The 25,232-nt window shown below is 36.6% G+C and overlaps 1 protein-coding gene and 1 long non-coding RNA gene across 2 annotated transcripts; one reads left to right on the top strand and one right to left on the bottom strand.

Annotated features, from left to right (window-relative positions):
- Nucleotides 1-139: 139 nt before the first annotated feature.
- On the bottom strand, nt 140-8,980 carry LOC132175484 (uncharacterized). Its single transcript, XR_009439432.1, has 3 exons — nt 8,836-8,980; nt 975-1,236; nt 140-194 (listed from the first exon to the last, which is right to left on the bottom strand). It is a non-coding gene; the product is annotated as an uncharacterized LOC132175484 (long non-coding RNA).
- Nucleotides 8,981-20,455: 11,475 nt separating this feature from the next.
- On the top strand, nt 20,456-24,521 carry LOC132171716 (uncharacterized; the record flags this gene model as incomplete). The annotated part of the gene is made up of 2 exons (XM_059583104.1): nt 20,456-22,553; nt 23,140-24,521. A coding segment is annotated over one exon (1,419 nt), but the record flags the coding sequence as incomplete, so codon positions are not given.
- Nucleotides 24,522-25,232: the final 711 nt, after the last annotated feature.

The raw sequence follows: 25,232 nt of genomic DNA, 5'->3' as shown, positions 1-25,232 counted from the left end.
CTTTCAGGAGCCCAACAAAGATGACAAGAGTCATTTTTGACACGACACATCAGCACGTGAAGTGAATTTTACATGTTATGAATGAGAAGCTCAAGTGGACATACTAACCGTTCAACAAAAGAAGAAAACGTTATACTAACCTGGGTTTGCAACGACATGCTTTGCTGACTAGTCCACCCCAATTTGTACTAACCCTACAAGAGGAACATAAAGCAATGAAGAGAAGAAATAAGTAAAAACTAAATAGCGTTGCCAGCAAGTAATCAAGTAAGCTACCGATATAGCCAATCAAGTTGAAATAGCCAACAGAACTAAATGGACGCTGAAGGTGGAGAAGTTATGCAGGTACTAAGTTGTGTTGTTGTGCTTGATGTGGTCTATCTGGAACGAGCATGGCAACATAGGACCCGTTTGGTAAAATTTTGAGAAGTATTTTGGGTTTTGGGTTTTGAAAGAGGTTTGAAAAAGGTAAAAGGTAAGTATTGATTTGGTGGGAGTCACATTTGAAAATAGTTGAAAATTGGTTTGGTAAAATTTTAGAACATTGTTTCGTAAAAATTAAAAAATTAAAAACCTTAAAGGCCATATCACCATCACCACCGCCATTCGACCACCGTGGTGTGATTTGGCGGCCACCATGTGCAGTAGCCAATTATCTAGCTACCACTGCAGGGCCATCAAATAGAGTGGCCACCGCTGCCAAGCGGCGGCAACAATACCACTAAGTTCTTTTTTTTTAACAATATTAAGTCATTTTTAATATATATATATATATATATATATATATATATGTGTGTGTGTGTGTGTGTTGTGTTCTATTTTTTTGTAAGGTCTTTTAAGTTTGGAGAAGAGTTTTTGTAGCTTGTTTTAAAAATGTGTTAGTGATGGGGCCACATCTGAAAATCCATTTGGTCAACAAGTTTTGAAAAGAGTTTCACTGTTTGAGAAGTAGACAAAGTTTTGCAGAAGTTTACCAAACAAACCCATAGCTTCTGAAGGTATGGAGATGTATGGAGATCCCCACGAATAAGCTCAAGATGATCTTCCTCTGATATTTGCTTGGTTTATAGTCAATTATGGATCTCATACCTCTGTCTTTCTTGAGGAGTTATCTCTAGATCTTCTTCTCTTAATTTTGCTGTTTCCCCCTTTAATTTTTTATTGTGGATTCTTCTTGCCATACTTCCATGCTTTAAGGTTCCTGCCTTCTTCTATCTTCGATAAGAATTTTCTTACCTGAAAAGAAAGTAAGGATTTGAATGAACCAAAATAAACATATTCCAGCGCAAAGAACAATAAACAATTGTTTCTACTTTAATAGCATCTAACAAGCTAATAAAGCCAACCACCCCTATTAGAAAGTTCAATCAGAGCATAACACATTTGAACTTATTCAAATGACATGCCCCCTTTTTTTTTTTTTTTTAATGACAGAAAACTTCAACAAGGCAAGGCACTTCAGACCCACCCCTGCAGAATAAACCTCGGACCCGTGCACCGTACCCTCGGAAGTTTCCTTACACAGATCAACATAAATCACTAGCTTTTTACACCAGGGGATGTGGCTCCAAGGAGAAGTTTGCACCTAGCAAGTATCGAACTTGGGACTTTTCTAGATGTGAAAGGAGAATATATACATATGGAGGAAATCAAAAGATCACTTTAGATACTAAGTCTTTTTATCAAGTAGAGAATCAAACTGAAGAAGATCAACTCGATGTGTGTAGTCCAGTATGATTCATTGCTCCTTTTTATTTTCTTTCTTTCTTTTTTTGTGTTTGTGTGTGTGTGTGGGGTGTTATGGTTGTGCTGGCAGGAGGGGAAGGTGTTCGCAAAAATGAGAATTATTTCTATGTGACTGTCTAATCGATAGATAGGTTAAAAGGCATTTAGAGTAATTCTTATGCTCACAAAAAGGAAACATTAGTTAGACCAGACATAAAAAGATTTTGGCAAGGGGAACCTAGGACACTTTAGCTACAAATTTGCTATATGCTTGAAGATAGAAAAAATGCAATACTTGAATCATGATCCTAACAAACACTAAAGATTACGAAACTGATTCTATCTTCTCTTTATTACTTCTTTAAGCATCTGGCGGAGATGGGCAAGGATTAACTCTTGGAGATTCCCATGCTCATTAGAAACCAAGCCTCCCTGTAACACTTTGGGAATTCATTAAGAAACAATTAATTTATATTGCATACTAGTGATTCCACTGGCTCTCAGATACTGTGCTCATACATATGATCACCAATAAAAAGCCAATGAAATCATTACCCTCAAAGAGAAAATCTACTCATGCACCATCTTTGTAATTATGTAAAAGAGTACTATGTAAAATAATTAATTGTCGAAAACCATCTAAACTAGATGAGACATTAGGCTCCACACCTAATAAGACAAATATACAATGAGAAATGGTGCTTTGCCCGTAATTTTGTGACCAATATTTTATTATATAATGCAGAGTCTACTACATTATGTAGCACTCTCACTTCTTATCATGACTCCATGCTCCTGCTTAAAAAAGCATTCGTTTTTTACTCCTGTCTTCCATGAAAATCCCAATTATGTGATCATGTCATTCCAAACCAGTTAATCTATTCAAAACAAAAAAAAAAACAAAAACAAAAAAGCAAAAAATAACTCCAGTTTAATCACCTGTGAAGTAAAAACTAAACGAGACTTCCTACTGCCAAAGAAGCTATAAGAAATCTAGGGAAAAAGAACCTTCACATCTTGCAGAACCTAGTAAGCTAGGAGATCCATAATCAGGCAATTCAACTAAAAGAATGACTATCATATTGGATAATCATGATTGTCATATATTCACTAAGACTTTCAATTCAATATTTCTAATGCATTGCGATGAGAGAATCCAACATATATTACGATTATTTGTTTAAGATTAATAAAGAAAAAAATATATGTACTCATATAACAAACTTCAATTTGTCATGATAACAATTTTATGTAATCCCTATACAATCAATTCAAGTAAGTGTAACCAAACACGCCTTCATATAGATTCTAGATAAACACAATGTCAATATCTTATCAACAACAATCCAGTTATACTAGCAAAACCAATTGATGTAATCTATATGTGTAAAATAAAACGGAAACCAAGATGGAGGTGGAAAGAGATTGCAAAACAGATAGAAAAAACCTCTTCCAAGCAGTAACTCTCAATGACAACATGATTTCTTTCCAATTACTTGAAACCACACCGTCTCCAAAATAAGTTGGCCACCACCTCCTACCCTATGTCTCCTTTCATTTTGCAGAAAATAACCCATAAGTTAACACTTCTCACTATAGAAAACCAATCACTGCTTCCTGGCCAATGAAAATCTAAGTTTAAAACAATAGGCTCAAGCCTTCCACTACCACCAACCATCTGCCAAAAAACCGATTTCGCAATAACCCGCCAACTCCCACCAATCAACAGTCACCCTCACCAACCAGGCCAATCTTGACAATTCTTGACTGATCGGAAACCGTCATTTGGTCACCATTCATTGCCACCTTACAATAGATAACTCACTTTGATTATCAAAAATCATCACCACCAACCGCCTCCATTGCCAGAAACTAGAAAACCTATTAGATTGATTCCATCGATGCCAAACACTCCAAAATAATTTAGATACAAATCATTTTCGATGGAAATGTAGTCACTAAAAGTACTTTTTACCAAACATTATTTTTCATGGAATGAAATTAAGGTAACATTTGTTCATAACGTTGTAAAACTTAAAACAAACACAACAATTTTACCTTAAGAAAGTAATCCATCATGACTAATAATAAGAACCCACCCTGGACACAATTTCCTAATTCAGTCTTATACTAACCATCTACCCACTCCTCAAAGTTATACTTAACATATAAATCATTTAAACACTGTCGTTCTCAATTTTATGTTAGAATAAGCAAGCACATCTCAATATTCCAAATTAACTAGTCAGTGATTTTGAACATACCTCCAATTTTTCGCTAGTTATTGAATTTAGAACGTATTTCCATAAAAAGCACAAATACATATGCATAAATATGGAAACCATGAAAATAAAAGGTACAGATACAGTGAGAATAAAAAAAATGCATGTGTATCTGTCACAAACATTATTGTTCTCTTATATCCTTACAAATCCATAATAGCTGATGCAACTCTAAATTACATATCGAGAAAAAAGTCATCACTCACCAAAAAGGTCAAAGTACATTAAAATCCCCCTAATGTTTTTCCTTTATAATTATATCCTTTAGCTTAGTAAACAAAGGTTGTACCTACCATTTGAGCTATGCCAGTGTCTAAGATTATATAAGAGTTACAAATACTATTTATTTTTCTTTTCCTGGATAAGTAGTAACTAAAAAAGAAGGTATATAGTATCAGAAAGCATTTTCAAAAATTTACTATCAATTCTTGGAAATGTTCAGGTATTTAAAGCGCAAGGATGCGTCTAAAAAGTATAAATATTTCTTATGAATACAATTCCATTGTAGAAGTGTCACTGGCAGTCTAAAATACATAATATCATAATCGTACTATAAGGTATATTTTATGGGTTAACACTGTAAATAATCTTGGTTTTTATCTCAAGACACACAGATGACACAAATAAGCATATATACACTATAATTAATGTGTATATTGCATACAAACTTTTAAACAAACAGCTAACATAATTTTTTTTCTAGTATAAGTAAAGAAAAATTATATTCTTCAAGTTATAAGCGACTTACCATTATACTGAGAAGGATAATCTAATTCATGTGGAGAATTTAGAACTATAGAAGAAATTTAGGATAATCTAATTCATGTGGAGCATTTAGAACTATAGATTCCATTATTCTTGATTTAGAAGAGAGACAAAAATAGAGACTTTGACTTTACCACTCGACCTCAACCGTCACATATAGTTCATGTGAATAACGACCCAAGGAAAGCACCAGCAACATCTACACTATTATTCCAAAAGGACTAGTTAAGTTGCAATTGGAACTCCCTAAAATCACTTACTAAGCCTAGTATAAGTGATTTTAGGGGGTTTCAATTGCAACTTGACTAGTCATTTTAAAGTAATAGAACAGATGTGGCTAACACTTTCCATGTGTCGTTATTAATGGTATCAGAACAACCAAACAATCTAGGTGGCGCTAAGAGCAGCAGTTTCCCTTAGATTTTCCCTAAATGTTGGGAACCAAACTACTTTTAGGTTTCCTATTCAAATAAACTCCGCAAAAACTTCCCTAATCCTTTCCATATACCATTTAAATTTTCTTTAAATTAAATACTAGGGAAAAGAGAGAAGAAAGAGAAACCATTTCAATATTGTTTCAAATAAGTGTTAGAGGAAAGAGACGGTCTTGTAATATAAACATAATGTTAAGAGAACCAAAAGTGCTACCCCAAATCTAGGGTAGCACTTTTGCTTCCCTTAGTATTCCCTTGGGAGTTTGTTTCAATTGAATTTTTAGGAGTTTCCTTACATTTAGAGAAGTGAATGAGATATAGGAAAGATGATGCTAGTTCTCTAAAGCATTGCCACAATATTGTGCCCCATGTCCAAAGTTGTGCAACAACCCACTGGTCTTGCATTTCTTGCCTTGATCCTTGTGACTTATTCCACATTAAACTTCTAGATTAAAACCAATGTTGTCAACCTTTCTTTCGTTTTTTTTCTTTTCCTTTTCTCTTTTTGTTAGGTAAATCTCAAGTGTGATCAAATGTAAATGATGGCGTGTAAGTTGAAAACATTACACTTCTTTCACAAGTCCTAAAATCTATTTAACAATTTCCTATTCTATATTTTTTTTTCCTAATAGGCAATACTTCTTTTCTAGATCGATACAAGACCTTGCTTGTTGTCTACACACTTCATAAATTTATTAACTTGTCCATTTGTCCAACACCAAGTATTAGTTTCAATCTTGAAGTGCTTTTGAATCTTTCCTATTACATATTCTAACTAAATATGGTGTTACTTTTTCTCCCTCTTCACCACCTACACCAATTGTTACATACATTACATATTGACATCTATTAATCAATTTTTCATAAGTATTTATTATCTGACAACTACGAATTTCCAAAGAATAACTTGCGCTCAATCAAAAATTATGTCACTTAATTACTAATAAATTTTGGAACCATTTACACCACTCATCATATCAAAGACAATGTATTTGTTCAACAATAATTTGTGACTTTATATTTCAATATCTCTCAAAGAAATTTTCAATGAAATAGGCTTATTGAGTAAATTAGCAATCTTACTAACATTTAGGCATTGCTTGTTTTGACATAAAATGTTTTCTCAGCAAAAATGTTTTCAACAAAAAAATATTTTTCCAAAAGTAAATTGTTTTCTATTGTTTGGTTAAATCTCTAAAAATAATTTTTAGTGTTTGGTTACACCAAAAAACTCTTAAAGTTAAATCCACAAAAACTTGCAAGGGTTGGTAGACAATGATTTGTTAACGGGTATGGAATGGGCAGAAAGGTATAGGAAGGACAGGTGGAAATGGTGGCCGTGTGGAGAAGTGAGGGGAGGAAGAGAGTAGCAGTGTGGCAGCACTAGGGAGGGCGAAGGGAAGAGAGGACAGGAGAAGGGGAAGCAAAATGGGAAAGGGAAGCAAACTAGGTTTAAAACATGGTTTATGCTCCAAGAAAATGTAAACTGTTTTCCATTTATCAAAAAAAAAAAAAAAAAAACAGAGGTAAACCGTTTTCCACCTATTTGAGTAAGCTGAAACCAACAAAGCCTCATACTTGCTTGTCACCTTAAAAGAAAACATTTAAACGTTAGGATTTGTCGAAAAGATCTAACAGGTGGAAAACTACCATGTCATTTAAATGAGAAACTCTCCCTCCCTCCCTTCCTCTCTTGCACCCAACGAGCTCTCTTTCCTACTTGCTTGTCTTCTCTGCACCCACCACCACACACACACACAGAGAAAGAGAGAGAAAGCTATATGAAAAATAAATTGTTTTCCCTTTTTCTTTTTTTCTTTTTTAAATGACAAGAAACCCCTCCAAGGGAGGACCACTTCATGTACACAACCCAGAATAACAAACCCCAAACCCTTGCAAGGCACTTCCACCACCCCCCCAACACCCCCCAACACATAGATCAGAAAAGCCTTGACTTCGCCACAGGCGTGGCCCTAAGGAGTTATTTGTACCTTATGGGATTCAAACCTTAGACCTAATGGGGACACCAAGTCCAAGGCCTTCACCACTTGAGTCAACCATTTATGGTTCTTTTCCTTTCTTAATAAAATACATGGGAGTATTATATCTATTAGATTTTCTACAACATCCTAACCTTTAAATAAATTACCTCTGGTTTATCTTCAATGGGAGAGATTCTACCAATGAATTTTAGGTAAAGTAATCTTACCAACACTTAAACCAAAAATTAATTGATCCTCGTCCACATTTTAGGGGACTAGTTGACCTATTTTCCTTCAAAAATGAAAATTATATGTTTATCCTACAAATGTTCTGTTTGTTTTAGCAAGCTGCCTTCTTGTAAAAAGCTGTTTGGTCAACACAATAGGATAAAAAAGAAGAAACAGGTGGCGAGTTCAATATTTGATCACTTTCATTATTTGATTATAAGGAAAATCTAAGACGACAAATATTTTTAAAAAAAATTGCAGTAAACTGTTTCCTTATCAATCACTAACATTAAATTTAGATAATCATAAATTCAAATTTGTCAATGTAATACTATATAAGAGCTCCTCCTCACTGGTGAATGTTACATTGACTTAATTACATAAATCTGGAACACAAGAGTATGGATCTATAATACACCACGCTTCTTTAATTACCTAATGGATACATGCCAAGTCAGGTAAAAACCACCTCTCTCCAATATCTCTCACCAGTAATTTCAACGCTTTGAAACCTCCATAACGATCTTGCTCCTATGCATATACCTATTTTCTTTGTTTCCTTTAGCTTAATTTTTTTTTTTTAACAACCTAGTAATAAACTCTCCAACTCATCCACACGCATCGGATGCACCAAGGACTCGTGCACCTCTATTGAAACTACCCACATTAAGAATTTACTACCCTTTATAATTTCCATTCACAAACTTCAGTAAAACTGGAAAAAAGAATTGAATATTAAAAATGAAAGTATGAACAAGTCAAACATAACTGAAGCCTTACTTGCGAATTTCTCCTTGTGCTTCTCATCCTAAATTGAATGCAAGGAAATACAAAGATTATTCACACACACACACCCAAAAAAAAAAAAAGGTAGTAAAAAAGATCAATGAAAATGAGTCAAAATTGTTTCTAGATAAAAATCTATTGCAATGTACTCTTATAGTACTCAAAGTCACTTACTCAGACTCATTCTGCTCTTAAAGCCTTATAAGAACCTGACAACAATCAAACCGTGCTATTAAGCAAAACACGCAACAAAAGCACACGTATTCCATATCAAACAAAACAAGCTAAAAAAACGACCAACATGACCATCAAGACTTATCATCAGAGAAATACATAAAAATCACACCATAAAATAATCCACAACAATCCGTCTGATCGTTGATAAAACGTGGTAAAACTTTGCTTAGTCGAATCAAAAAGTTCTATATTCTTCATAATTTCTCTAAAATTTTGTCCACAATGACATTAACTTCGTTCCATTTTCTTCGTTTCCTCTGTTTTCTGAGCAACCAAACAACGATAAAGCAACCGCAATTGACAATAAACAAAAGCAGCACCGAGAAAATTTTCAGAGCTAGGGTTTGACAAAGCAAGTTCGGATCAAACTCCGAAACTGAGAGAAAGCAAGCGTACCTCTTCACACATGGAGCGTAGACAAAGCTGAGAAAATTTTCGATCGTTTTACATGTAAAACAAGTAGATTTCAGAGGGAGAGAGATAGAGAGAGTGAAATTGTGGAGGGTTTGTTTGTTTTTGGGTTTTGGCGATTTAGAGAGGTTTGCCGTTTGCCGCCTCTTCGTCTTCCCTCCACATTACATTGAAACTTTACTTGCTTTGCTGATGGGGGGTTCATGGGATTTTTGTGAAACTTGTCCTTTCATGGACACGTGGAGCGTAAATAAGGTACTACGATGAAAATATAAGGGATTCGGTCCCTCACGTTGTTTTTTTTCTTTTTCTTTTTTTTTTTTTCAATTTGTTTTATTGAAAAATACATATATTCCTTTTAAATTATTATTTCATTGTTAATATCGTTTCAAACTACTAAAAAAATGTCAATTTCTCTCAAAGCTAAGCAATTCTAAAAGTCTTTATTGAATCCAAAAATAATATAACTTTTAAAATCACCATGTGATTAAAATTTAATAGTAACTCATCACAAGTTTAATAGTGATTTTAAAAGTTACATAATTCTTTAAGGGACACAAGAGTGACTTTGCAGGATTACTCTCCAAAGTAGTCAAAAATTAAAAAATTACCATACACAAATTTTTGTCAAGACAAAAAAATAAAAAAAAAATAAAACCTATAAATTTGAAAAAATAAAAAAGAAAAATAATTTTAAAAACAAAAAACAAAACAAGCACCCAAAACTGATAATTTAAAAAGTGAGAAGAGGTATTTTGAAAAAACACCCCCCATTGGGTAGATAAGATTAGCCACTCCTAAATCAAACCGAAGTGGATTGACTAGCTCAAAAAAAATTTGGGGGTGTTTCAACCACCCCAAATCACCTGACGATAATCTAGCCAAGACTAATGAGGTGTTGGGGTAGTTCAGCCACCCCGTGATTTTATTTTTTTTTCTGTTAATTGCTCTTTTAAAAAAATATATTATTATTATAATTTTTGTATTAATGATATAAGCCACTATAGGAGATCTTGACAATTTTTTGTAGTTTATGGGAAACATTAACTCAATTGATAGTTTGTTGTGTTGACGAGTAACGAATGGCGACTACAAAAGTCTAATTTACAAAATCAAACAACAACAAATATGAGGGACAGTAACCCACCAAAGACAACAAGGAAAATTGAAAGCACTAAAAAATAAATAAATAAAAAAGACATAAATTCAACAAAAAACCGAACTACTGTTGTAGTGGTGGAGGAGAGTAGCGACGGTGGGAAGTAGTTAAGAGCAAGGCACATGCATGGATTAGAGGGTAGGATTGGTGAAAAATGACATGAAATGAGAAAATTTGCCAATAACAAGGCAGAGGGCGACCAAGGCTGACGAGAGAGCGGATGGAGGCTTGGTGAGGCGGTTATGCGGTGAAGAGCAGTGACGAAGCCAGGATGTATATTCAGGAGGCAAAATTTGTTTGATGAATACAAAAATAAAGTTGAACAAAAAATAATTAAGAGTATTTAACAAAATATAAAAATTTAATTGGAGTTCAATAGAATCGTTGTTTTTCTCAATAATCTCATATAGGTACAATTATATATTTTATACCCTAAAAACAATTATATATCTTATACCATTAAAATATGCAACAAAAACTATATATATTCATAAATAATTAAATACAAAAACAATTATCAATAATAGCAATATAAATATTAAAACAATTAATATAAAAGAACGATCTAAATTTAAATATAAAAATTTAATTATATACCTCAATTTTTATAAGAAAAGTTGAATGGATTCTTGAATGCTTGAAAGTTGAAAGAAACAAATTTACTGAAACTTTTGAGACAGAAGATGCCGATTGTTGAATGGAGAAAGGAATACTAGACAAATTGAGATGTGATAAATTAGCTAATTTTTTTTGTTATTTGTTATTTTTTTTGAGCTGCTATTAATTAAATTTAATGTACTTTTTTTTTTTTTTTTTTAACTTTGAACGTAATGTGCTATTTTTTGCTTGATTTATTATTATTATTATTATTGTTTTTTTTTCTTACCCGTACTTTGTTTTGTTTTGAACAAAATGTGATGCAAAGTTTAATTTTTTTTATATGATTTTTGTGCTTGCACCAGTGCCTTGTCTTGTCAATGGTTTATATTGAGAAAGCAAATTGTCTTTTCTTGATTATTTAGAGCATTAGCAATAGTTTTCCTTTAATTTTTTCTAAGTTTATTAATTTTTTTTTTTTTTTTTTACATGTATGCATAAGAGAGGTGAGGAGATTCGAACTAATAACCTCCGCTTCATTAGACGTGGTCCCAGCCAATTGAACTACCTCTTGGAGACAATAAAACTACTTTTTACTTTCCTATGAAAATATTCTTCACAATAGCTTCCCTTACATTTCTCTATACCTTTAAAATATTATTTCTTTACAAAATACAAGTTCCCTACTTATCCTCACTTTTTTCACAAAATTCTAACACAATCCCCAATTAAAAATAAAAGGTTGAAGTATGAGAGAGAAAATAAAAATGTTTATATTAAAATAATGTATACGGAATCACTTTTAGTTCCCTACACATTAGGAAATATTAGCAACCCTTAATAGTTGATTAAATGTAGGAAATCTTATGTGAATAGGTTTTTATGATTTTTTTGAAATTTTCCTTAAACATAGGAAAATGAATAACATATAGGACATCTATTGTTAATGTTCTTACGTAGTGAAGTCAGAACTTCTTCTATATGTCAAGAAAATAGTGGGAGCAAGTGAACAGCTAGTCAGCCAAAGTGAAACTTTATTTAGTGAAACGATGCGTTTTCAAAAAAAAAAAAAAAATTAACTGTACATCTTCAACCTTTCGTTCTTCTAAAAGTTTCAACTTCTTAAAGTGACAAATAAAAAAAAAAAATCAGAGTCAACTCAAATCTCAAGGTACAGGTATTCATAAAAACATTTGCCCTCCAGAGTTGCTAAGGAGGGCATAACCATAGGAAAAATTCTACCAAAAGTAAGAAGAATTTTTAGGAGTTGAGGGGGGCAAATCCCCCTGCCTCCGCCCCCGGTGAAGAGTAAGGTGGAACACCAAACAACTATTTAGGGGTAAGAACAACGGATATAAAGAAGAAAATAATGAGAAAAACAAAAGGAAAATAAGACACATAAAAAACGAAAAAATGAGAGGAGTGGACGATAATAGAGGCCATATCTCCCCCCCAAACAGAACTAATGAGAAGGCGGAAAAGAACCACCGATTTAGAGCTTCTCTCGAAGCATAAACAGTAGTAGGTTCAATTTTGTCTATGAGCTTAGTGCATATCATTTGGCTTGTTGGAATATTTTATATTTTCTAAATTAAGTTTATTAATATTTTTTTTAATAAGTTATTTTTATTTAGGTTAAAATATTTTTATTCTCCATTATTATATGTTTTTTGTAAAGTTTACTATTTTCCTTAATTAGTTTAGGTCTACTTTAGGGTTTCTTGGTCATTACTCATTGTATCTCTATAAATAGAGAGTTATGTAATATTGTTTGATATAGTGAATATACAAGATATAGCCTATACGTCTCTCTCTCCGCTTTATATATAGTGACTATATATATATATATATATATATATATATATATATATAGTGAATATATTGTTTGATATATTGTCATAAAAGTCTTAAAAACGTTTTTTCTGGTGTTTTATGACATTCTCTTTTGACGATCTCCCAATTTTGTTGTGATCAACGGCTCTTTTCATTGGCGAATCTTGGCACGATGCGGTTTGGCCTTTCATAGGTTTTTTAACAGCTAGTTTTCGTTTTTTGACCTCATTATTAGTTGCAGCTTGGCCCTTCACTAGATTATTTTAGCGGCTTCTTTCTATTCTCCGATATTTCTTCAACCGTCACTTTCAACCTTTCTCGTCTTTCTTGTCGGCGAACCCTAGCGCAATGTGGTTTGCCCCTTTATAGGATTTAACAGCTAGTTTTTGTTCTCTGGCCTTCATTGTCAGTTGCGGCTTGTCCCTTAACCGGATTCTTTTAGCGGGTTGTCTCGTTTCTCCAATATTTATCCGGCAGTCACTTTCAGCATTTCTCGCTGACATTACCTCGATCCAACCATCGACTTTAGTTGCCTTTATTTTATTATATTTTGCAAACTCAAGCTTACACCTTGAGTTTAAGGGGGAATGTTGGAATATTTTATATGTTATAAACTAGGTTTATTAATATTTTCCTTAATAAATTATTTCTCTTTATGTTAGAATATTTTTATTCATTATAATTATATTTCCTTGTGTTAAAACAGTTTCCAGTACGATGAATACAATGACTTCTTTGTGACCTTTCTTCGCACTCCTTCACGTATCTGCAAAACAATCAAAGGTTAAGAGAACTCGCTGGGGATGTTCCTACGGATCCTCATCTGATGGCTAAGTTAGTTCCTTTCCCTTAGTCTCAATTTTCTTGATAAAAAATTGCGTACATTCATACTTCATATATGAGCCTTTTTATAAGCCTGATTGTTGGAGCTAAAGATGATAACTTGGTTGAAATCTGAAGTTTGGGAGTGATTGTAATGCTGCCAAATTTTTGACCTGATGCTACGATTATTCCAGAGATACCACATTTGTATCTGCGTTTATTGTGTATCCCATGAATGGTGGATGATGATATCTTTCCATATTTGTTCCTGGATTCCTTTAGTAGGTACTTTGGTATGCTCGGGTGTTTGTTATCCCAAGCTTTCCCTGTCGGTAGTTGGATCTCCATACCCGAGAGGCACGTGTTTCTGAGACCATGTCATTTGTTGATCGCGCCATCTCCCTAGGTTTCAAGCTATGTTAAGGCTCTATTTGGTAAATGAGTTGGGGTTTTCCTCGTTACTATTCATCACCATTTTTTTTAAAAAAAATCAACGTCAAAATACTATAACTTTTTCACTTTTTATATCACATCATTCATTTATTATTATTATTCAAATAAAAAAAATAACTACAAAACAAAACATTTTCACTTTTCCATACCACTTTTTCACTTTTTTTATACCAAACATTCTTACTTTTTTTTACATCAATCTATATCAACTACAGTGTCTAGGCCAACTCATTTACCAAACACCACCTTGGTTCCTACTTCTCTGTTGGCTTGGGCTGGGCCCACAAGCTTGGGCCGACTATATTATTCATAATACCTTGTAAGGTTTATTATTTTCCTTAATTAGTTTAAGTATACTTTAGGGTTTCTTAGTCACTACTCATTATCTCTCTATAAGTAAAGAGTTATGTAATATTGTTTGATATGATGAATATACAAGATGTAGCACATACGTCTCTCTCTGTTTCAGCTCTCTTTTCTTTCTATTTCTTATTTTCTTATTTTCTTATTTTATATTTTATATATATTTCAACATGGTTAAAATAAATAACATTTGTTCAAAAACAAATGTAAGGGAAAATTATATTTATTCATTCTAACTACCACTTTATTTATAATGTTTTCTAATATTATATTTTTTGCAATGTTCCCTATTTTACTATTGATGTTACAATATCTTATCCATTATAAAATGACAAAAATAAATTAGAATATAGGGGGATAATATTAGAACAACAGGACTTAAATTTTTTTCTTCTCTCTAGGGTTTCCTGCTGGGGCCCAGAGGTGAAGCTTTCTATCCCCCGGGTCTAGGGTGGAGTGAGTACTTTTATCCGTGTGTCAAGGAGTAACGAACAAGTGAGATGGGAAACACGACGGAGGAATTATCTCGGCTTTTGGGAAAATCTCACGCTAAAGGAGGAAGAGGGGGCCAACCTTGCCATTGGAGAGTCTAACTTAGCTCATTTGGCTGCTCGGGGTACATCTTGTATTGCTGGGAAATTGCTAGCAGATCGGACTGTGGGGAAGGACGTCCTCAAGACGCCATTGATACGGGCATGGCATCCAACAGATCGAGTTTCTTTCAAAACATTGGGAGCAAATCTTTTCCTAATCGAGTTTGCGAGTGAATGTGATAAAGTCTGTATTCTGGAAGGTCGGCCGTGGAAGTTTGATGATCATCTTTTTGCAATAGTTGATTATGATGGAGTTACTTCACCATCCCAATTGGAGTTTGATAAAGCGTCTTTCTGGGTCCGCATGTTTGGTCTCCCGCTGTCTTGTATAGGAAGAGAAGTGGGACAGAAGATTGGTGCTTCGGTGGGAGAGGTTGAAGATATTGATGTCACGGAGGAAGGAGTAGGGTGGGGGGAGTTTTTAAGAGTTCGGATTCGTCTAGATCTTACTAAACCACTTTCACGATGGAGGACTATAAATCTCAAGGGCAAATCTATCTGGATTGCTTTTCAATATGAGAAGATTCCTCGATATTGCTATACTTGTGGAGTCATAAAGCATGGGAAGAGTGGATGTGGAGGACCTATAGGCTGGAGACTTAATGGGGGAGAGAAGAAAGTAGAATTTGGACCTTGGCTTCGGGTCCCATCGCCAACAAGGAGATATGGGAGGGGTGGAGGTTGGGCGACAGGGGGCGAACCAGCCACGTTCATGCAGGAAGTTTTTATGGAGAACATGGCCAACAACGCAGATATGGGAATGAGAGGGAAGAGGAGATGGAGAGGGGCTAAAGTGGTGGAGGTTCATCTGAAAATTCCAAAACTCTGGTGAGGGGTAGTTTTGGAAAAACACCCTATCGAAGTCAATCTGCTTACTCCATATCAAGGAGCAAAAATCTTGGAAGACTGCAGTTACAGGATGAGGAGATTGATGAGGGAGGGGATTCGGGAGAGAATAATGGGGGCTTTAAGTTGTGTCCTAATGGGGTGGAGAGCATTAATGAAAAAGATTTGGGTGTTATGAATATGAGTCAACCAACAAATGAGTACTGTTTAGGTGGGGAAAAAAATATCTACGTGGGCCAATGGGACTCTATCAAGAAGAAGATGGTTTGGGCAACGGTGGATAAAAGTGATGCTATAGATGGGCTAAAGAGAAGTGGGATAGCTGGCAGCAGTGCAATGTCTCCACCTGGCAACCAAAATGTAGTGTCTCCAGCCTTTGTTTTTGGAAAATCAAAAGCGCAAGGTAGTACTAACGTGAGTTCTCCGAAAAGAAAAAAAACGAAGGTCTCAATGAAAAAGCAATATGAAGCATGCAGCTTGGGTGCTCTGCAGCTTGTGTGCAATGGTAAGGGGGATAATGGTTTGGGAAAAAGAAAAAACTCGAACAGTGAGGGAGGAGATTATCGGGCCATAGAAAAAAGGAATAGGAGAGAAGGGGTAGAGGAGGACCTTCATGGCGAAGCTTTGGCAGCGGCTGTTATGCAGCCCTAGCATCACTTATGAGTCTCTTAAGTTGAAACTGCCGAGGGCTTAGGAACCCTCAGACAGTTCGGGACCTTCATCAGATGGTGAAGGAAAAGAAACCCACGGTGGTTTTCCTTATGGAAACCAAGGTGCACGACATGAATTTAGATTTTTTGAGAATCAAACTAGGGATGCATAACATGTTTGTGGTGGATAGCATTGGGAAAAACGGAGGTTTGATTCTTTTGTGGAAAAATAATTTTAATGTGGAAATACAGAACTACAGTCTGCGACATATCAATGCAATTATAGGTATGCATGCGAGCGGGGTGGAGTGGAAATTTACAGGGTTCTATGGCCATCTAGAGGTTGCAAAAAGAAGGGAAGCATGGGGACTCCTTCGATATCTAGCTACATTTGCCCCTATCCCATGGCTATATATGGGAGATTTTAACAAGATAGTAAGCTTTTCCGAACAAAGGGGGGCTGTATCTAAAACTAGAAGACAAATGGTGGATTTTCAGGAAGTTTTGGAGGATTGTATGCTTAGTGATTTGGGGTTCCAAGGCCAAAGTTTACATGGACTAATGGCAGGCCGGATGATGCTTTTACGCAAGAAAATCTGGATAGGGCCGTTGCAAATCTAGAATGGCTTTCACTTTTTGCATGCTCAGAGGTGAAGGTGTTGGCAAGACGCAATTCTGACCATAATCCACTTCTTCTTTGTGTTGATGTTGCCAGCTTCAGAAGGAGAGATGGTCGACCTTCCCGAATTGAAGCCAGTTGGGAGTCTCATCCAGATTTTAAGAATGAAGTGGAGAAAGGTTGGCAGGCGAAACAAAGATGCGAGAACCCATTGCATAATGTACACGAGAAGCTTCAATCATGTAAGCGCTCCATTTTACGATGGGTTAAAAAAATAGTCCTTGTTACAGAGGATCTTATCCGGTCCAAAACAAAAGAGCTTGAAGAGATGCAGGGGGTGGCAAGGAGTGTAAACTTGGAGGCTGAAAAAGCTAAGGGAGGAAGTGAATGGGCTTTTAGAACAAGAAGACACAAAATGGAGGCAAAGAACTAAGGAGAATTGGCTTCGTAATGGAGATCGCAATACGAAGTTCTTCCATGCGTGTGCCATGCAGAGGAGAACTCATAATACTCCATCTCAGATTTTCGATGGAAACGGCCAGGAGTGGATAACGGCGGATGGGGTTGAGCAAGCATTTGTGGCTTATTATAAAAACATCTTCACTTCGGCATGGCCTCATTCTGTTGATGAATGCGTGGCAGCAGTGGAAAATAAGGTGACCCATGACATGGCATGCAAACTTTTGGCAAACTTCACAATGGAGGAGGTTGTAGTTGCCCTCAAATAGATGGCACCATTGAAAGCACCAGGACCAGACATATATACTGCTGGGTTCTATCAACAACATTGGAATACCATAGGTCCGGAGGTATGTGAAGCGGTCCTACACTTTTTTAATTTTTCTGTTATGGAGCCTATAATCATTATAGGCCTATTAGTTTATGTAATGTAATATATAAGATTATTTCAAAAGTCTTGGCTAATAGGCTCAAGGAGGTTTTACCTCATGTAATATCACCCTTTCAAAGTGCTTTACTTCTAGGGCGTTTGATTACAGATAATATATTAGCATCTTATGAAACTCTACATTCCATGCACATCAGAATGTGGAGCAAAGTAGGCTATATGGGAATCAAACTGGACATGAGTAAAGCTTACGACAGAGTGGAGTGGGTTTTTTTGGAGTCAGTTATGTGCAAGATGGGGTTCCTTGCAAGATGGATACATTTGATAATGGAGTGTGTACAAACTGTCACTTATGCTATTATTGTCAATGGACAACCGGTGGGCTATATAATTCTAAAGAGAGGTTTGAGACAAGGAGATCCGCTATCCCCATATCTCTTCCTTATTTGTGCAGAGGCCCTTAGTTCTATGCTAAGTAGAGCAAAAGAAAATGGGGTAATCACAGGGGTGCCTACATCCAAAAAGGGTCCACGAATTAGCCATCTTTTCTTTGTGGACAACAGTCTTCTTTTTTGTAAGGCTAATTCGGTGGAATGGAGACGACTCACCAAGATATTAGACAAATATGAAGTTGCCTCGAGACAGAAATTGAATAAGGACAAAACCTCTCTATTTTTTAGTCATAATACTAGTGTTGCAAAAAGAGATGAGATTACCCGACTGTCTGGATTACAAGCCACTGAAAAATATGAAAAATATCTGGGGTTGCCAACTTTGGTGGGAAAATCGAGATCAAAAGCCTTTAAGAATATCAAGGATCGAGTGTGGGATTGGTTGCAAAATTGGAAAGTCCATTTTCTATCTCAAGCTGGGAAGGAAATAATGTTGAAGGCAGTCATTCAAGCCATCCCTACATATTGTATGTCGGTGTTTCTATTACCGGTCACTTTATGCAAGGATATTAATAGGCTCATGCAAAGGTTCTGGTGGGGGCACGAGGAGAATATGTCCAAAATTCATTGGATGAGTTGGGAGCGAATGGGTATATCCAAGGCTAAGGAGGGTCTCTGATTCAAAGATTTGGCTTTGTTTAATAAGGTGCTTTTGGCAAAACAAATATGGAGACTTATACAAAAGTCGGAATCTTTAGTGGCAAGGATTGTTAAAGCTAAATATTAACCTACGGTGATGGTGTTGGATGCTGAAGTAGGGAAAATGCCATCTTTGGCTTGGAGGAGCATAATCTCAGCAAAGGGAATTATAAAGAATGGGACAATATGGAGGGTAGAGGATGGGAAAGACATTCGGGAGTGGGGTGATTGTTGACTACCAAGACCAACAACCTATTCTGTCCAATCCCCACCGATTACTCTTGCGGCTAACTCTATGGTGCGCGACCTTATTGATGTGGCTACGGGGGGCTGGAATAACACTATAATTTCAGAAAATTTTTCTGAGGAGGAGGCAGCAGTGATAAAGAATATTCCTCTAAGTCCTTTACTTCCTAAAGATAAATTAATATGGAGGTGTACAACCAATGGACATTTTTCAGTCCGTAGTGCTTATCATCTGGCTATTGAATGGCAAGCAAAGGCACGTGGGGGAATGTCGAAGCAGGGACAAGGGAGTGCGATATGGAAAGTCTGCTGGAAACTAAACGTTCCTAACACTGTGAAAATATTTGTATGGAGGGCCTGCCACAACCTTCTCCCAACAAAAGCCAATTTGTTCAAGAGAAGGGTGACTAATTCACCAATGTGCTCAATCTGTAATTTAGTAGAATAAAGTGTGGAGCATATTGTTTGGTCTTGTCCATCCGCGTCTGATGTGTGGAGCTGTGGACCTATTAAATTACAGAAGAGCACATGTGGAAATAGAAACTTTGTGCAGCTGTTTGAAGAGCTGATCGAGCGGTATGAGCACGAAGAATTGGAGCTCTTTACAGTGTTAGCTAGAAGTGTTTGGCTGAGGCGTAACAATGTTGTACATGGGGGTGATTTCATCTCTCCCAATCAATTATTCATGAATACAATTGTTGGTCTGGAGTACTTTCAGAGGATAAATGCACAACCTAAGGGGACGGACAGTGCAACACAACAATTTCAAATGATCAAATGGCAGCCTCCACCGGTGAATATGATAAAAGTGAGCTGGGATGCTGCAATAGATCACAGAAATTCTTGTGTTGGCCTGGGACTACTAGCATGGGATGCATATGGTAAATTCTTGGTTGCTTGTGGGATCAAAAAAAGGATAACAGCAGACCCTACAGTAGCTAAAGCACTTGCTGCCTTGCATGCCGTGATCTTGGCAAAGGAGCTAGGATTTTCAAGTGTTATATTTGAGGGAGATGCTCTAACGATTGTGAAGGCAGTAAACTCCACTGGGTCATGTGAGAGCAGTTATGGTCATTTTGTGGAAGATGTGCAATGGCGTAAGAGTGATTTTGCAATGTCAAGTTTTGTTCATGTTATTAGGGGAGCAAATTCTGCTTCCCATCATTTAGCAAAAGAGGCTTGTACCCTTGTCATTGATAAATATAGGTGGCATTGTATTCCACCAGGTATTGGTGGTATTATTAGGAAGGAGGAAACACCCCTCCTTTCTTGATATGCTCTATTTGAGCTTCAATAAGATTTCGAATTATTCCTAAAAAAAAATGACAAAAATATATTAAGCTAAAAAAGAAAAAGAAAAATGAAGACAAAAAATAGAAAAAGTAAAAAATTCTGAAAAATCGAAACAAGTAAAAAAATCAGAAAAATACAAAAAATAAATAAATAAATTTTTGCTATTCTGTTCAATCCCGTTGTTTACAGCTAAAACAACTCGATAGCCATGGACCCAGCCACCTTCGAAACCTTAACCCCATCTCGCTTCATCACTTTCACCTTCCCTCACCCCTTACGCCCCACCTCCCTTCTCCGAGTCGCCGTCCTCGACTCACAGCTCCAACCCCCCGACTCACCCCGAGTCGCCGCCATGTTCGTCCCCGAGCACCGCGAACCGGACTGGATCTTCTCCACCGAGTCGGGTCACCTCCAGCTCCTCCTCAGCGCTCCCGGCGTTTCACGCCTAATCCTCGTCGGAAACCCACCCGTCAACGATCATTGTTTGCCAACGATTTTCCGCCGCCCGATCAACAACAGTCCCCACGGCCTCGAGGTGAGCTTGAAACCTCTTTTGCTTGCGTTGTCTCCTAAATCTTTGTTCAAAAATGGAATTCCTGAGATACCCATTTTGAGATACGAGGATAATGTGGTTTGTAGTGTGGTATTAGAGCATTGTGTTGGGTCTTTCGCGGGTGAAATGTTGGTTGAGGATGTGGAAATTGAGAGTGGTAGTAGTGAGATGGGTGAGTGTTCGAAGAGGGAGTTTCGGAGGCGATTGAGGTTCAAGAGGATGCCAAATTTGATTCAGACTGAGATACGTGTTGTTCCAGAGGAAGATTTTGGTTCTGATCATGTGGGAGTTGGAAAGGTTGATTTCAAACCGGATATTGATGTTTTGGTGCATCCTTATCTGGCGCCAATGGTGGCCGGTCTTTCTTCGATCAGTAGTTGTATTGAGGAACGGATTCGAAGTGGATTTAGGCCGAAAGCGTTGTGTATTGGTGTGGGGGGTGGGGCTTTGCTTGCTTTTCTGAAATCCCAATTGGGTTTTGAGGTCGTGGGGGTGGAGGCTGATGAAGAGGTTTTGAGGGTTGCACGGCGGTTTTTTGCTTTGGATGGTAATGATTCTATCCGGGTTATTGTTGGAGATGCAATAAATGTTATAGAGAAACTTGCATATCGTGCAAATGGGCACAATTTGTGTTCTTTTGGTGTTAATGAGGCAGAGAATGGTAATTGCTTGTATGATAGCAATGATATCAATAACAAATTTGATGCTATTATGGTCGATTTGGATTCGAGCGATGCAAGTAGTGGTACAGTTGCTCCACCTTTGGAATTTGTAAGGAAGCATGTTCTTTTGGCTGCTAAATTGGTTCTTTGTGATTTTGGTGTTCTCGCTATAAATGTCATTTCTCCAAATAGGTCTTTCTATGAGAAATTGATACATGATTTGCGGGAGGTTTTTCATGATCTGTACGAGATAGACATAGGAAATGGGGAGAATTTTGTTCTAGTTGCCACAATGTCAGCTACTATGTCTTCCATTAGTGATTGTGATAATTCTTTTCTAATTAGACTGAGATTGGTTGTTTCAGGAGTATACATGGATTCCCTAAGGAAGATTTGAGACAAAGTGGTCCATGGAAGTTGAGGAATATAATTTTTCGATGTTGACTCTGTTATTTTTAGGTTTGCAAATCCTTAGGGAATATGAAAAAAAGAAAAATTATGTACAAACTCTTTCTTTTACACTCCAAGCATTTACTCCATAATGTGGCAGCATTTACTCCATAATGCGGCAGTTGCAGAAAGAGAGTAAGGGGATGGGGCCGGATGGGATTAAAAAATATTGTGGTGGAAAGATGATGTGGCAACTGTCACATTAGGTAGTAAACACTCAGGAGTGTAAAATAGAGAGTTTGTATAGCATTTATCTTGACAAAAAACCAGAGCTTTGCCCCCGAACCCGGTTCCAAATGATTTGCCATGTTAATAAGCCTTGTTAGTGCCGTGGGATGATGATGAGAATAGAAATCAGTAAAAAGACCGAAAAGAAGAAATGGCAGTAGAAATTTTAAGAATTATGGTTCAATGAATGAATATATTGTAGAACCACAAGGGGACCTGCTGTATGGGGAAAATTGATATATACTCCCTTCAAGATACTCATCAGAAAGACAAAAGATACTCTGGAGTTACCTTCATTCCTGTGGCTTTAGTAGGAAGAAAATTATGGTCGCCAGGCACACAGAGATTGATGATTTGAAGGATTTGGAAGGAACGGTGATCTTCCGAAGCCTTTTGAGGTAACAAAGTTTCCTTACATCTGATTTTGAATTTTCATTGGCTGTAGGTGCATTACATCTTTGTTCTCAGCAATGTGCATTAAAATACAGCTAATTACATATTAGTGCTCCCTTTCAGAGATAATTGGAATCTCAATGGGTATTATGTTCATGTTTATAGAGTCTTCACTCAAAGAAGAATCGTTGTCTTTTAGTAAGGAGATGTCGTTTACTGTTCCACATTTGCTAACTTGATATTGAAGTATGAAAATGTTCCCTGGAAATTTCTAAAATTGTCCTTTGATGTAGAGTTACAAGCCACTCTTTCCCCTTTGGTATGCTTAGATTTGAAACACATTGGTCATGGAGCAAATGATGTTTTTAGCTTCTAAATTTTGTCTCCAATCTTAGAAATCCTTGTGCAGAGGCACAGAGTTGATGGTTAATACTAGTGGGAAACATATTAGCAAGTTCCTTTATTGGATTAGACCTTATATGAATTTCCATTCTAAATTTTTTGATATTTTTTTATCTCTAAGTTGGAAACCACAATTTGCAAAGTTGTCTTCTAAAGACTCCAGCTAATCTGTTTTTGTTGAATTTGCAGGCCGTTTAAGGCACTTCTGTCTGTATTTTAGTTGGCTGGAGAAATGTACCAGATCCCATGAGAGTCTTTCAAGCTAAGCTCAGTTTCATCATATCTTTGTTTCTTCAAGTTATTATTATTTATCTATGTTTCTTTCAAGCTAAGCTCAGTTTATGTGGAATGATGTGATTGAGAAGATAGAGCATCAAATGGCAGGTTGGAAGAGGATGTACCTTTCTAAAGGAGGCCGTTTAACTCTCATCAAGAGTACGCTGTCTAATCTACCGACTTACCTTTTGTCTCTGTTTTCGATTCCCATGAGTGTAGTTAAAAGGTTTGAGAAAGTCCAAAGAGATTTCTTGTGGGGAGGGATGGGAGATGAGTCTGAGGTGTATCTTGTAAATTGGAACCAAGCTTGTCATCCCCTGCACTACGGTGGTCTTGGCATTCGAAAGTTGCATCAGTTTAATCAAGCTCTTCTGGGGAAATGGCTTTGGAGATATGCGAATGAGAGTGAGGCTCTTTGGTGCAAGGTTATCAAAGCTAAGTATGAAGACCAGGAAGGTGGGTGGTGCACGAAAGAGGTTTTGGGTTCTCATGGTATGGGATTATGGAAACTTTGCCAAAGGCATTCGGTTTGAGGTGGGGGTGGGGTCGAAAGTTCGTTTCTGGCATGATATTTGGTGTGGAGAAAATTCTTTGAAGCAAGACTTCCCGTCTTTGTTCAGCGTCGCTAGACACAAAGAAGCTTGGGTGAAGGATAATTTTACTTGGAGGAATGGGGTTGTAGAGTGGATTGTAATTTTTGTGCGTCCCATTCAGGACTAGAAGGTGGATTTGGTTGCTCCTTTTTTTTGATCGGTTGTACTCTTGCAAGATCCCTATAGGTATAGTGGATCGTATTTGTTGGACCTTGTCTAAGAAAGGCAAGTTCGAGGTTAAGTCGCTCTTCAAGGCCTTGTCTAATTTTGACTATGATGTGTTTCCTTGGAAGAGTATTTGGCGCACAAAGGTGCCTGTGGGAGTGGCTTTTTTCGGGTGGACCGTGGCCCTAGGCAAAATTTTGACTCATGATAATCTGCGTAAGAGGAACCTTGTGGTGGTGGAGTGATGTTGTATGTGCAAGAAGACAGGAGAGTTAGTAGATCATCTTCTTCTTCACTGCGAAACCGCAAGAACCCTTTGGCATACTATTTTTAGTCGGTTTGAGTTGCATTGGGTTACGCCTTGCAGAGTGAGGGATTTGTTCGATTGTTGGTGGTTGGGAGGACGTGCTCGAAACGCGGTAGTATGGAAGATGATCCCTTTATGTCTTATGTGGTGTATATGGATTGAAAGAAATGCTAGATGTTTTGAGGACTCTACTAGGACTATAGAGGAACTGATTTATCTTTTCTTCTTTACTCTTTACTCTTGGACGGCCATTTGACTAGCTCCTTTAGTAATTAGTTTTTCTAAATTCTTCTTTCAGTTCTCTCCCTCTTAGGCGCTCTCTTTTTATATACTTCCTGTGTATATGGGTTGCGCCCCTCTACTCTTTTTATAACATTATTACTTATAAAAAAAAAAAAATAAGTACACGAAATATCATTAATGAAAAGATACAACTCAAGTATACATGGAGTATATATGAGAAAACATCTACTTGGAAAGAGAAAACAAGTCAAAAAAATCATGAAAACTAAGCATATTAAAATCTAAAGAAGCTGTCCAATGATGAAGAGTTTCGAAAAAGAAAGATTTAAGTTCCATCACTAATTCTTATTGTCTTCAAAACTTTTATTATTTATTTTCTTCTAAAGACACTACAAAAGAACGGCACCATCTTCCACACAGTCGCGCTTTGAGGATTACTTACCAACCTTCACCTGCATGCCAAAAGGTCTACTACTCTCGTAAGCATAACCCAAGCTAGTCCAACCTAGTTGAAAATAGCACTCCACAAGGCACTGCCGATTTCACAATGGAGAAGGAGATGATCTATAGACTTTTCATTCTTCTTACAAATACAATACTAGTCAACCACAATAACATGTTGTTTCTCAAGGTTACTCATGGTGAAGATCTTTCCCGGGGTGGCTATCTCGACCGAAATGTTTTAGTTATACTTTGAT

Source organism: Corylus avellana, chromosome ca1 (genome assembly GCF_901000735.1).
Source record: "Corylus avellana chromosome ca1, CavTom2PMs-1.0".
Lineage (NCBI taxonomy): Eukaryota > Viridiplantae > Streptophyta > Magnoliopsida > Fagales > Betulaceae > Corylus > Corylus avellana.
This window is presented reverse-complemented; position numbering and strand designations above follow the sequence as displayed.